The 13,724-nt window shown below is 34.9% G+C and overlaps 2 protein-coding genes across 2 annotated transcripts; one reads left to right on the top strand and one right to left on the bottom strand.

The window, feature by feature from the left end:
- The first annotated feature begins 8,975 nt into the window (after window positions 1-8,975).
- On the top strand, window positions 8,976-9,833 carry LOC116142320 (extensin-like). The gene is made up of 3 exons (XM_031427753.1): window positions 8,976-9,076; window positions 9,173-9,468; window positions 9,622-9,833. The coding sequence occupies exons 1-3, from the start codon at window positions 8,976-8,978 to the stop codon at window positions 9,831-9,833; spliced, it is 609 nt and encodes a 202-aa protein (XP_031283613.1).
- Window positions 9,834-10,056: 223 nt separating this feature from the next.
- On the bottom strand, window positions 10,057-13,006 carry LOC116142312 (pentatricopeptide repeat-containing protein At2g20710, mitochondrial-like). The gene is made up of 2 exons (XM_031427742.1): window positions 12,596-13,006; window positions 10,057-11,407 (listed from the first exon to the last, which is right to left on the bottom strand). The coding sequence occupies exons 1-2, from the start codon at window positions 12,902-12,904 to the stop codon at window positions 10,136-10,138; spliced, it is 1,581 nt and encodes a 526-aa protein (XP_031283602.1). The 5' UTR covers window positions 12,905-13,006; the 3' UTR covers window positions 10,057-10,135.
- Between the last annotated feature and the right edge of the window lie 718 nt (window positions 13,007-13,724).

Raw genomic sequence — 13,724 nt, 5'->3', positions numbered from 1 at the left:
GATTAACTGCATGTCACACAAAAGAGAATGATGAAACTGAGACTGAACCAGAGCATGTAGGACTCTTATATGCTTCATCTCATTGTCTTTTACAAATCATTTTATGTCTTTTTTCTTTATAAATCATTTTATGTCTTTTTTCTTTAGTATAGTGACATTCTTATTTGATGGCATGTTTTAGGTTGATCTTGAAAGAGTTGCAAGAGATATCCATGGTTATGTGGGAGCAGATCTTGCTGCTCTTTGTATTGAAGCGGCCCTTCAGTGTATCCGGGAGAAAATGGATGTCATTGCTTGGAGGACGAGACAAGTGCTGCTGAGGTGTTGAATTCAATGGTTGTAATAACGAACACTTCCTAACTGCATTGACGATCTCAAACCCATCAGTCTTGCATGAAACTGTAAGTTTTTCTTTTATTTTAAAAAAACGTAAGTAATGGATGGGCGGCCATTCCTTATAGACGCCGGTCCCATCCAAAGTTTTTCTTTAATTTGTAGAAACCAAAATAATGGACGGATGGACGACCGTCCAAACGTTCTTTTTTTTTTTTTAAAGTATGGACGGGCGTCCATTCGTAATGGACGCCTATCCAAACGTAAGGGACGTCCTTTAAATGGGGATGCCCGTCCCTTGTATATGGACGCCCGTCTATATAATATGGACGGACGTCCAAATTTGGTGGACGGCTGTTCATTAGAAAAAAATTGTTAAAAAAAATCAGAGGCATGTTACACGTAGGCCGGTACACATTTTCGGTGCAAAATTTTTGGTGTCCGTAGTTTTGTTGTTTCCAAGGGTTATATAGAACACTATTTTAAAACTTGGCCTGACCCGACCAATTGAATCGGTTCAATCAAGACTCGAAGCCTTCACCAGGTTGAGTTACAAATTTTCCTATTCATTTAAAACCCTTAAAATTAGGACCCTTGAAATTAGGACATCAATCCATGAAAGAATTGAAGGCTATAATGTTAGGGGTTTTGAAGAGAACCTATCGATGAGTACAATGATGGCAACGACGCTAATTTCCAGTGAGTGAATCGACCGAAAATCGTAAAACAATATCGCTAGAAAAATCTTGTTGTCGTCGACAATTGGGGAGGTGAACGGGGGAAGGGTGAAATGAGTTTTGGTCAAGAGGTTGAGGAAAGTGTTTTCGTGGTGATAAGGAGTGTTATTGTCACCAGAAACATACCCAATTTGCGTACGTGAACACATTGTTTTAAAAATCGGACCAGACCGGTCGGTCCAACCGGTTGGACTGGGACCAAGTCACAAGTCCGGTTCGAGCCAACATAAAACCCGACATTAATCAGTGAATCGTTATAAACCGTCAATGAACCGCATGAATAGTGTAAACTACCGGTCGGACCGGACTGATTGAAAAACCGGTCCAGCGTCTAAAAAGGGGAAAAAAATCTCTAATTTCTCAGTTTCTCTGATTTCTCATTTCTCTATGCAAAATCCTTTGAAAAAATGTTAACACAAATATGAAAATTTGAAATCCCACACCAATCGCCACTCAATCTCAACGAAATCCACTCTCTGAAGTCTGAAATCGGAACCTTTCGTTGCTAAAATCAATCGCAACTCAAATCTTTGAAATCGTGACGATGCCTTCCTCCCTGGCAGGAAATCGACGACGACCGAATGACATCCTTTTCTTCTTGACTTTCCTTCTCTTCTCCTCTGTTAACTAAATATTTTTCCAGATCTAATTTTCATGGTAATCTACTCGNTGGGACCTGTACCATTACCAGTTTTACAAACCTTGAATCGTGGACTTTCTGGTTAGAATAGGTTTCATTGTGAAGTTTGTCCCCTAGCCAAACAAACTAGATAACCATTTACCCTAAGTGAAACAACCACATCAAATGTATTTAAACTATTGCATTTAGATGTTTGGGGCTCTTACAAGGTACCAACGTAGGGTAATGCCAATTTTTTTTTTTATTGTTGTATAATGAGGACCACATGGTTGTTTCTTATGCAATTTAATTCTGATGTGTATCAAACCTTGAAAAGTTTTCTGCTTATGGTACGAAACCAGTACAATAGAACCCCTAAGTGTATTAGAACAGAAAACGGCTCAGAATTTTTTAATCAACACTGTCATGAGTTGTTATCCAACTTGGGTATTGTACATCAAAGTACTTGTGTCTACACTCCACAGCAAAGTGGAGTAGTAGAACGTTAAGCATAGACACATCCTTAACATTGCTAGAGCCTTTAAGTTTCAATCTCAAATTCTAGATTATTTGTGGGGAGATGCAGTGAAGGCAGCAGTCTATATTATCAATAGATTGCCTACCAAGGTTTTACATAGTCTTTCACCTTTTGAAAAGTTCTATGGTCATCAACCTAAGTTAGATCATTTGAAGGTTTTTGGGTGCTTGGCATATGCTACAAATCTGACCCTTCAAGATAAATTTGCTCCTAGGTCTATTCCCTGTGTTTTCCTTGGTTATTCTTCTACTAAGAAAAGGTATATACTATATGTCTGTCCAGCATATCTGCCCTTACTGAACCCACTTCTTTCACCCAAGCATCCAATGATCCAAATTGGATTGTAGCTATGCAACAAGAGATTCAAGCCTTGGAAAGAAATGAGACATGGTCTTTGGTTCCCCTGCCTCCTGGTAAGGTTCCAATAGGATGTAAATGGGTATATAAACTCAAATATAAAGCAGATGGAACTTTAGAGAGATATAAAGCTAGATTAGTAGCCAAAGGATTTACACAGCAAGCAGCATTGATTATGAGGAGACATTTTCTCCTGTAGTCAAGATGGTGATAGTAACATTTGTATTGGCCATTGCATCTTTGAAATCTTGGCCTCTTTTTCATTTAGATGTTGATAATGCTTTTTTACAAAGGGATCTTCAAGAAGAGAGATATACGCACATGTCACAAGGTTTTTCTAATCAACATGATCAACCTTTAGTTTGTAAACTACACAAGTCACTATATGGCTTGAAACAAGCCTCTCGGGCATGGAACATTAAACTCACCACTGCCTTGTTGACAGGAGGTTTTCAGTAGTCCCTTTCAGATGATTCTTTTTTCTTTAAGAAGCATAATGGTCATATTGTTATACTTCTTGTGTATGTTGATGACTTGGTGATTACAGGTAATGATAGTTCCATGATTAAAGATAATAAGGATCTCTTTGCATGCTCATTTCAAGCTCAAGGACTTAGGATCTCTTAGATATTTTTTGGGATTTGAGGTTGCTAGATCTTCCAAAGGTATAAATTTATGTCAAAGGAAATATGCTTTGGAATTGATAGTTGATTATGGCCTAGCTTCTGCCAAGCCTACTTTGGTTCCACTTGATCCTCAATTGAAGCTTACTAATGTGGAATATGATCAAGCTTTTCCTGGACAACCTGATCCTGTCTTGAGTGATCCATCGGTATATAAAAAATTGATTGGTAAATTGTTATATTTGTGCCTAACTAGACTTGATTTAAGTTTTGCAGTGAACTTACTCAATCAATTTATGCATAAGCCCAAGCAATCACATCTCAATACTGCCTGATTGGGCCTCTTGCCTCATGACCCACAAATCATAACTAGATTTTTCATTTTTCTGGACAACTCCTCGCTGTCATGGAAATCTAAGCGACAAGTCACAGTGTCTAGATCTTCATCAGAAGCTGAATTTTGTGCCATGGCCTCCATGGTTTGTGAACTCATTTGGCTTTCTCAGCTTCTAACTAATCTTGGATTTCCTTTGCAGCTTCCCATTCCTCTTGGATGTGATAATCAGTCAGTCATTCACATTGCCTCTAATCCTATTTTCCATGAACGTAAGAAGCACATTGACATTGATTGTCACATTGTTCGTACAAAGATTAAGGAAGGCTTGGTGCATCCAATTCATGTTCATACACAAGACCAGCATGTTGATTTGTTTACTAAGGATGTTCCTACTACTCTTCATCGCCATTTATTGTCCAAGTTGGGAGTGCTGGATATCCATCACCCACCAACTTGAGGGGGGGTCTTGGATTATTGTAAATAGTTGATGTTGAGTTTTAAATACAATTGTTGGAGTTAGTGAGTTAGTTAGTAGTTAATTGTTGTAATTAGTTAGCTTAACTATGGTTCACTTGACCATAGTTACTGGGTTTGTATAAATGTGTAATAAAACATTTGTATTTCTTCTTAAGCTTTTAAGCAGAAGTAGTGAAATTGATCTTCATTTTCTCTCTAAATCAAAATCAAACATTATTCTAGTAAGATGTGAAAGCAATAACATGACAAAATGAAGTAATTATCTTTGCAAATAACATCAAACTAGTATGGCAACTACAACTTGTGAGTCCAATTATCTGTTTTAGGTCAAATATTTTTATTTTGTTCTTTTTCTCTAATTACGAGCGGATTCAACTAATGCAGAAAAACATAAACCAGAGAATCCCAATAATTCTTAAAACTCCATTCAATTTGTCTAATGAACTTCAAGGCAGTTTCTTAAGCTAAGTATTTTCAAAAAATACATATATAAATTGAAATGTTAAAAAATATAAAAATAGAAATTATATTTTATTTATTAATACCTAGAAAGCGTGACCATATCGTTTAAAGGACTGCGACTATTTAATGAAGTCTCAAAGCTGTAATAGGTCTACGATCCAACGGATAAAGCTTTCATTGAGTTTGAAATTCGGTGTCTCCACTTCGGTCTTAGGTTTCCTATAGTTGACGAGTGTGAAGAAATACTCGAAACCTTTCGACGGCAGAGTTGAGAGTTGATGCTTTAAAGAATTGTATGCAAGCGTACAAGCTTCATTTGCTTTAACAATTTTGGAGAATTGAAGAGCGAAATGTGAAGGTGAAGTTGAAGAGGAAGCCCGAAGCTCACGTAGGGTTTAAGGGTTTTGGGTCTTTATTATGGGTTTTAAGAAGTACCTAATGTTTTAGAAAATTATAAAAGACCTCCATAGTTTAGGAATTTTTGTCCACGCCCTAATATGTTGTAAGGGGATATCACTTGGAGGGTGCATTTGGTTTAGGGAATGTTGTATTATTGGAAATGTTATGTTAATGGGAAGATAGATTACCTTAAAGATTACTGGGAATATTATATTAAATATATTTGGTTAGATTGGAATAAAATAATTGGTATGTTATATTGATATGTTTAGCTGAGAGGAATAAATTGGTGGGTATGTTGTATAAATTACTGGATCGCCCTTCTTTTTAAATATTATTATGGTTGTTGTTGTTGTTTGGATTATTTTTTTTAACCCTTTACATTTGAGATTTTGCTAAAACACCCTAGCCACAATAAAAGTTTAAATTGTAACAAAAACAGCCCCACATTATTATTATTTGGATTATTTTTTTAACCCCCTACATTTGAGATTTTGGTAAAACACTCTTACAATAAAAGTTTAAATTGTAACACCCCCACCCACCCAAGTCATTGTCAGCTACTAGTCACCACGGGGTCGGATATGGTTGGTTGTGCGCCAATCTGGCAGTTTCTGGCCAAATCGATGGCCAGATCTATTCTGGCTAGCCAGATCCATGGCCGTTAACGGCCAAATCTATAGCCATTAATAGCCAGATTGGCACACGGCCAACCATATCTGGCCAATCGTGTGTTGTTCTAGCAACAGTCGCCAGTGGCCGACTGTGATCTTGGGTAATTTGGTGGAAGTGCAAGGGTATAAATGTCTCAATATTTCTCTGTAGAAGTCTTAAATTGTCCATGAAAATTCTTGTAAATTGTTTAGATAACAAGGGCATTACTGTCCTAAAATTTTATTAATAAGGGGAAAAATTGTAACAAAAATTAGATTACCAAGTAATCTCAACATACCGAAGAAAATAGTGGTATTCAGATTACCATCTACAGTGAAACCTCTCTATAGTGATACTTTATATATGAATAAACTCTACATAGTCATATAAAATTTTATTCCCAATTTGGGATAATTATAAATAAGATTAAACTCCACATTGTAATAAATTATAATGTTTATAATTCCTGTCTTAAGGAAAGTTGCCTCCACATATTAATAATTATCTGTATATTGCAAAAAAAAATAAAAAAATATGGTATGTTACGTTAAAGATGAAATAAAATATTTATCTGAAGTTGTTTAGGACAATAATTTTATCTTTTAGAGTTGTTATTACATCTTTTAACTTTCGGGTACATTACTTGCTAGCATGAACATTTTCTTGTTAAAGCCAAAACATTTCTAGTTTCTCAAGCATGTCTAGAACTTCTTGACATGAAACTTTTTGTATTTCCGTACTATCATCTTCATAATTATTTCCTTTCTCTTCTTGTTTAATTGTAAAATTGATTTCTTCTTTTGTTAAAGCATACATGACTTGTTACTCATTTGGATGATTAAGGAAGACATTAATATTCATTCGATTAGTATAGTGAAGTTGTCGAATCTGATCACTCAATTCTACAATGACTCTTTGATTCTCCTCATCCACTTTATTTGTAACTTGCAATTCATCGACATCGGGGCTCCTAATTTTGTAATGCTTAAAACAATTGATAATTGTCTGTGGCTTCACATCAGTTGCCATGCAGCAACTGCATCTACAATTCCATCAGGGAAAGTTATCTTTGTTGGTTTCAAAATATTCTATCCGTTTCAAAAAGTAGACAATTGAAGCGCTGAATTAAAACCCTAATATTACTAAAACATGAATTATGAAATAAGAACTTTTTTTAACTACAATCTCTATTAAGTTATAACCTCCTCACAGTAATAAAATTAGTTAGTCTCACCATTATAACTATAGAGAGGTTTTACTGTATATAGCCAACAATGTTACTATCGGTTTTGAAAGATTACTGGAATCTTATTAGGGGTGGGAAAAAAAGACCGAAAACAAAACCAAATCGAAAAACCAGACTGAAACCAAACCGAAAATTGGGTTTTTTTTAAACCGGTTTGGTTTTTGGTTTTAAAAATTCATAAACCAATTATTCGGTTTGGTTTTTGGTTTACTAGTTTTTTTTAACCAGTTAACCGAAACCGAATTCTAAAATCGGTTTTAAAATAATAAAAAAATAAAAACCCTAATATAAATTATACTTAACTTCTAGAGCCCACCGCCGCTGCCACTTTTCTTTTTCATCTTCTTCTCTTCCATTTCTTCTTTTCATTTTTTTTTGTCTTTTTATCCATCTCTTCTCCTTGGGTTTTTTCTTTCTTTTTCGTCTTTTTCTCCATCTCTTCTCCTTTTATCTTTCTTTTCCATCCTATCTTCTCTTCCTTTTCTTCTCTTCCATTTTTCTCTTTCTTTTTCGTCTTTTTCTCTAATCTTCAAGTTTATTTGAATTTTTGAAGATGTAAGAAATTTGAATGACTTAATTTGACTTCTTCGGTGAAGAATAATAATATAGGTACTAGTTAGTTTATCACTTTCGACCTTTCGGGTATATTTAATATTTATTATTTATATCAAAACTTGCAAGTGTATATTTACATTTCTCCTACATTTGGCTAGAATTTGAGAGTAGCAATTCTGGTGGCTAGTGGCCAATCTTTCTCAAACAATCATTCTGATTTTAAAAACTGGTTTAAAACCGGTTAACTAGTGAACCAAACCGTATATTCGATTCGGTTCATAACCGGTTTAATAATATAACCAGTTCAGTTTTGGTTCAAGTTTTTACTTGAACCGAAAAACCGGTTCAATATATAAACTACCATATCCAATTCGGTTAACCGGAATTTCCTACTCTTAAATCTTATACTTCTTAACAATCAAACATGATAATGTCAATAATACAAGATAACATTAGGAGTAATTGAAGACCCTCAACCAAAGAGCTCCAAAATGTGTTTATTTTGGTCACTTAGTCTGAAATCTCAATACATGGCCGTTTGACCTGTGAGTTGTGATTAGATTAAACATAATTCTCAAAAACTAATATGATTCAAGTTTTTAATATCTTTAATATTTGAAATTTTGTTATAATATCAAAAAATGATTTTCATATTAATAATTACATAAAACTATGAAAATAAATTTAAATCGTTTTCTAATTTTACAATTTCTTGGAGATTGTATTGGAAGAATGTTTTCAAAAACAAAAACAAAAAAACAAAAAAGCTATATTTAAATTATATATTAAATATGCCCTTTTTTTCTTCTTTACTGAGTTAACATTATATATATATATATATACACACACAAGAAATATAGAATAATTTTATGAAAACACGTTTAATAAAANGTCGAAGAGGATGGTTGCTCACGCAGGGTTTCAGAGGATGGGTTTTAAGAAGTACCCGGTGTTTTAGAAAATTTTAAACAGTCCTCAATAGTTTAGGAATTGTTACCCAAGCCCCTAATATTTTGTAAGGGGATATCACTTCGAATGTGTTTACTTTGGTCACTTACCCTGAAATCCAAATCCAAATACATGGCCTTTTGACTTTGAGCTGTGATTAAAACATAATTCCCAAAACCTAATATGATTCAAGCTCAGATTTCATCACTGTCTCTAGAATCTAAAAAAGTTCTAAAAAATTCATGAACTAAATTACCTAAAATAAATTTATTCAAAAATAAATATAAATTTTATATGATAACAATTAAGCACCAGAGTCCAAAGCTTATAAGCCACAATATAAAGAAAATGATTATGCACGCAAGATTGAAGCTTACAAACTACAATCCGAAGACAACGGCTATGCACCCATGTCTGAAGCTTACAAACCACAACCAGAAGAAAAAAACTATGCACCCAAGTCTGAAGCTTACAAGTCACAACCCGAAGACAATAACTTTGCACCCAAGTCTGAAGCTTACAAGCCATAACCCGAAGACAATGCCAATGCACCCAAGCCTGACGCTTACAAGCCATAACATGAAGACAATAACTATACACCCAAGTCCGGAGCTTACTGGCCACAATCTAAAGATAATAACTATTTATCCAAGTCTGAAGCTTACAAGCCACAACCCGTTGACAATAACTATGCACCCTAAAGCTTACAAACCACAACTTGAAGACAATAACTATGCACCCAAGTTCGAAGCTTACAAGCCACAACCTGAAGACAATAACTATGCACCCAAGTCCAAAGCTTACAAGCCACAACCTAAAGACAACGCTTATGCACCCAAGCCTGAAGGTTACAAGCCATAATCTGAAGACAATGCTTATGCACTAAGGCCTGAAACTAACAAGCCACAACCCAAAGATAACGCCTATGCACCCAAGCCTGAAGCTGACAAGCCGCAGTTCAAAGATAACGGCTATGCACCGAAGCCAGAAGATGACAACCCACAACCTGAAGATAATGGCTATGTACCCAAGCCAGAGGCTTACAAGCCACAACCTAAAGATGACAACTATGTACCCACGCCTAAAGCTGACAAGCTACAATCCTACAATAACGGCGATGCACCTAAGGTTGAAGTTTATAAGTCACAATCCAAAGATAATGGCTATGCTCCCAAACTAGAAGGTAATGGTTTTGGCCATAAATTGGACGTTTTTAAATCAAAATTTGAATATCATGGTTATGACTCAAAATCAGACTATAATAAATCGAAGTCAGAAAAGAAAGACAAGTCATATTGTTATTAAATTTATTCTTTTTGCATGTCGCAACACAAAGATAACGACTATGCACTAGAGTTTGAAGCTTATAAGCTACAATCGGAAGAAAATGATTATGTGGCCAAGTCCGAAGCTTACAAGCCACAACCCGAAGACAACACCTATGCACCCAGGCCTGAAGCTTATAAGCCACAACCCAAAGACAACGCCTCTGCACTCAAGCCTAAAGCTTACAAGTCACTCTTAATTTTTAACAAATTCATGATCTAAATTACCTAAAAACCCTTTATTCAATAATAAATATAAATTTTACACGATAACAAATTAACAATTAATGAAACTTGCAATTTATTAATTTTAAAAGTGATTATAAAAAATTATAATTGCAAGTCGTTGAAAATCAGCTGCAATTGTCTTAATCCAATGACCGGAAAATTATTGGATGCATTTTATGACAATATGTGTATCAAAATTAGCATCTCTAGATAATCTATCTAACAATAAAAATTAGAATAATATTATTGTATGAAGCATCAGCTTCCAGAAAGTTCAACTTTTTTTCAAATTCGTATTCAACATGTTTCCTGCTCTTTTACTGAGCCATCTTTATCAGCCTCGGGCGCTGAAAGTGCCTCTGTATCATCAATCAAAGCATCACCATAAAACTTACCGAGTTCGTCGAAGTTCAACTTCCCATTCTGGACGTTATTCAACCATTTTCCTTGGAGATCCTCTGAGATAATGTCCTTTTCTCTGAGCAAATTTATAAATTTCTCGACTCCCTCTATGTCTTCTACTCCATCGTTTAAGAATGTCAAAGAGCTTGCCAAGAGTTCCTTACTTGGCTTCCACTTGTTTCGACAAACCACCAACGCTTCCTTCATCGCCTCCACTGCCTCTAGAGTTTGATTATTCTTAAGATATCCTGTTGCCATATAAAACCATGTCTTCCAATTCGGCTTCTCCCCCTTCAATTTTGCCTTGCTTATAAGAGATTCAGCCTTCTGCAAAAGGCCTTTTCTACAGTAAGAACCAATCAAGAAGTTTGGAATCCGGATATCATAGCTTAAACTCTGCGAATCCCAATCCTCAAAAATCTTCTCGGCAGTCTCCAGGTCATCAAATTTTAACATAGATTTTATGACAGATATGTAGCCTCTATTGTAAATAGTGACATTCTTCTTGTAGATTTCCCAAAGTCTTAAAACTTCATCTTTCTGCCCATTTGTTGCATACTGTGTTATAAGAAAATGGTATGCTTTAGCAGCTTCAGTGTGACTTTTACCTGATATTAGTCCCTCAGATTTCTTCAGCATTTGAAAAGACTTGTCCAAAAACCCAGCTTTTGCATACCCACTAGCTGCAGTACTATAAATTTCCCAGTCTAAGAGAACAGTGGGATTAGATTCCACCAAGTTTACAATCTTGTCAATTCCCTCAACATCAGAAGCAGCTGCATAGGCACTTAGACGGATGCTACATGTTATTTTGTCATAACCAATGCCTTTTTCTTCCATTTCACGCATCAGACTGTCAAGTTTCTCGTAATTTCCGGTCTGATAATAAAGATTAAGCATAGAATTGTAAACTGATGGTGTTCTGGGAAACAATCCCAAATCGCTCATTTCCTGCATGGTGGCCTCTGCTTTTTCCACAGATTTTGCATTGGCATAGCAGTTGAGAAGAGCAGAATAAGCAGCAAACCTCCTGAATTGTTTTGGAACATTATTGAAATAGTTTTCTGCTTGCTCTAGCCCATGAACTTTAGAGATCAAATCCAACCAAATGGCAAAATCAGCAGATGTATGTGGCAAGTATCTTTTGTCAGTCATCCACACAGAAATCTGGTGTAGAGAGATAACGAGATATCTTAGTGAGACACTAAAACAATGAAATGACTAAAATTAAGTAATCATATAAAGGCTAAGCATCTTTACAAATAACTTCAAATCAACATCACAACTACAACTTCAGGTCCAATTATATATAGTAGGTCAAAAATTTTATGATCTCTTAAACTCTATACACAGAAAATTTAAATTTCATTATATCAGTCTATTTGAGAAAATTCAGGGTGAAAACACAGCTGTTGACTTGTAGTAGCTCAATAAATCAATTCCTTGGTAAAATATGGAGAACCAAGGGCAACAAAAAGCTCATGAATCAATTGCAACTATAAAATTACAAGTTAGACAACTGAACCTAATGCAAGTTCCAAGGATAAGAATTACACTAATAAGCCTAGAAGTGAAAGATTAAGCGATCTGTGTTCCAAAAACTCAAAGAAGTTTAATAGCAAGCCCAATCCAATCCCTTCTCATTTCCTTAAAGGAATCTATATATTATTTTACTGATTCACCTGTCATAAGCAGATAAAGATTTTAACCCACTTCATCAGAATTTGTTCGGAAAAATATCTTATATTTCTAATAGGAAACATACAAATTTGACACAAAACAAAATGCATGAAACTTTTCTCAAAACGCAAAACTAATGGAGTGTAAGCATGATCTTATTAATGCCAAATCAACATTTAAAAAATATATTGAGCCATCATCTTCCACCACACCCAGACAATGCCACGTTTTCAAACGGAATTATAATTTTCTTCACAGCTCCATTTTAAAAATAGTTATTGACAAACGAAATTAACAAAACTAAGCTACCAAACCTACTCATTCACCTCCCTCAAGGCCCGGTCACTTACATGCAAATCCGGAATCAAAATAAACACTTCTAAGAAAGTGAATCAAACTATGTCTCAACCAATTTAGGAGACGTTCAAGAAGATTTTCATAATTTCCTACTTTACGACGAATTTTAAAACTAATAAATTCAACACATGTTTTAAACAAATCAAGAACAAAATTTTAATTCAAACAACTTCAAGCCCCATTAAACAATTTATGACACATTCCATGAAACTATGGACAGTGTGATCTGTGACGCGAAAAATATAAGTACAACAAGGCGCGAAATAATTCCTAAAAATTGAAATTAATTAATTTAAAATATAATTAATTTGTTAATACCTGAAGAGCGTGAGTGAATCGTCTGAAGGATCGCAACTCTTTGATGAAGAGTTGGAGCTGTTCTTTCTCTACGGTCCCTCCTTCTTGGACCCATTGATCGAGCAGGGGAACAATGGAGACCGCTGGATCTCTCAGCAGCGTGATGCGACGGAACAAACCGCGCATTGAATTTGAGTACGGGTTCGAGCTTCTACATTCTGTTGTGGGGTTTCGTGTTGCGGTTGAGTATGAGGAAATTCTCGAAACATTTCCTAGACGGAGCTGAAGTTTGATGCTTTCAAGGATTGTACGCGAGCTTACAAGCTTCATTTGCAGTAAAAAATTACAAAGAAAGAGAGAAGTGAAGAGCTCAAGAGTCAAGACTGAGACCGTAGTGGTTTTGAAAGTTAACCATTATACTGGTTTCGTTAGATTTTTAGTAGCGATTAACATAATAACATCCAACCTTGCTTAAAGTTTATTTTAAGGCGGTGCTGACAGTTTTTTAAAATAATAAATTTATATTTAATATTTAAGAGTTTCAGGTTTTTAATTACCAGGGGAGAGTTATTTATTTGTTATTTATTTATTATTATTTTATAACTTTAACGTGATAAAATTTCTTTATCATTTTTTGCAGCATTTAAAATGATTGAAAAATTATAGTTTCACTTCTCCAAAAAAGCATCTACAAACGAGATTTTAATAATTTTTCTTTTATGATTATTTAAAATTATTTTATATTTAATATGGTTAGAGGCGCACATAATATGGTTACTTTTTTTAATATAATTAGGATAATTTTGTGATAGATAACGTATTTGTGGAACTAATTTGGGGTGTTTTATAAACCCTTCAAAAATACATTACACTGGTTTGAAGGAGGGGCTGGAGGGGGGGAGGGTCAACCAGTCAAAACCAGTGCATAAAATATCTGGTAAGTAATAATTTAAAAAAAATCTCAAAACCAGTCTAATTAAAAACCCCTCAAAACCAGTGAAGCTTTTGCTAGTCGAACCTTCAACTGGAACTAGGGAGAAGAGAATAATAACTTCTTTGATTTCTCTTTTCAAACCCAAACAATGGTCTTCTTCTACTGCATCTTCATCCATCTTTTAATCTTCTTCCAACATTGGTTCACTGGTAATGT

Source organism: Pistacia vera, unplaced genomic scaffold (assembly GCF_008641045.1).
Source record: "Pistacia vera cultivar Batoury unplaced genomic scaffold, PisVer_v2 Contig407, whole genome shotgun sequence".
NCBI classification, from domain to species: Eukaryota; Viridiplantae; Streptophyta; class Magnoliopsida; order Sapindales; family Anacardiaceae; genus Pistacia; species Pistacia vera.
This window is presented reverse-complemented; position numbering and strand designations above follow the sequence as displayed.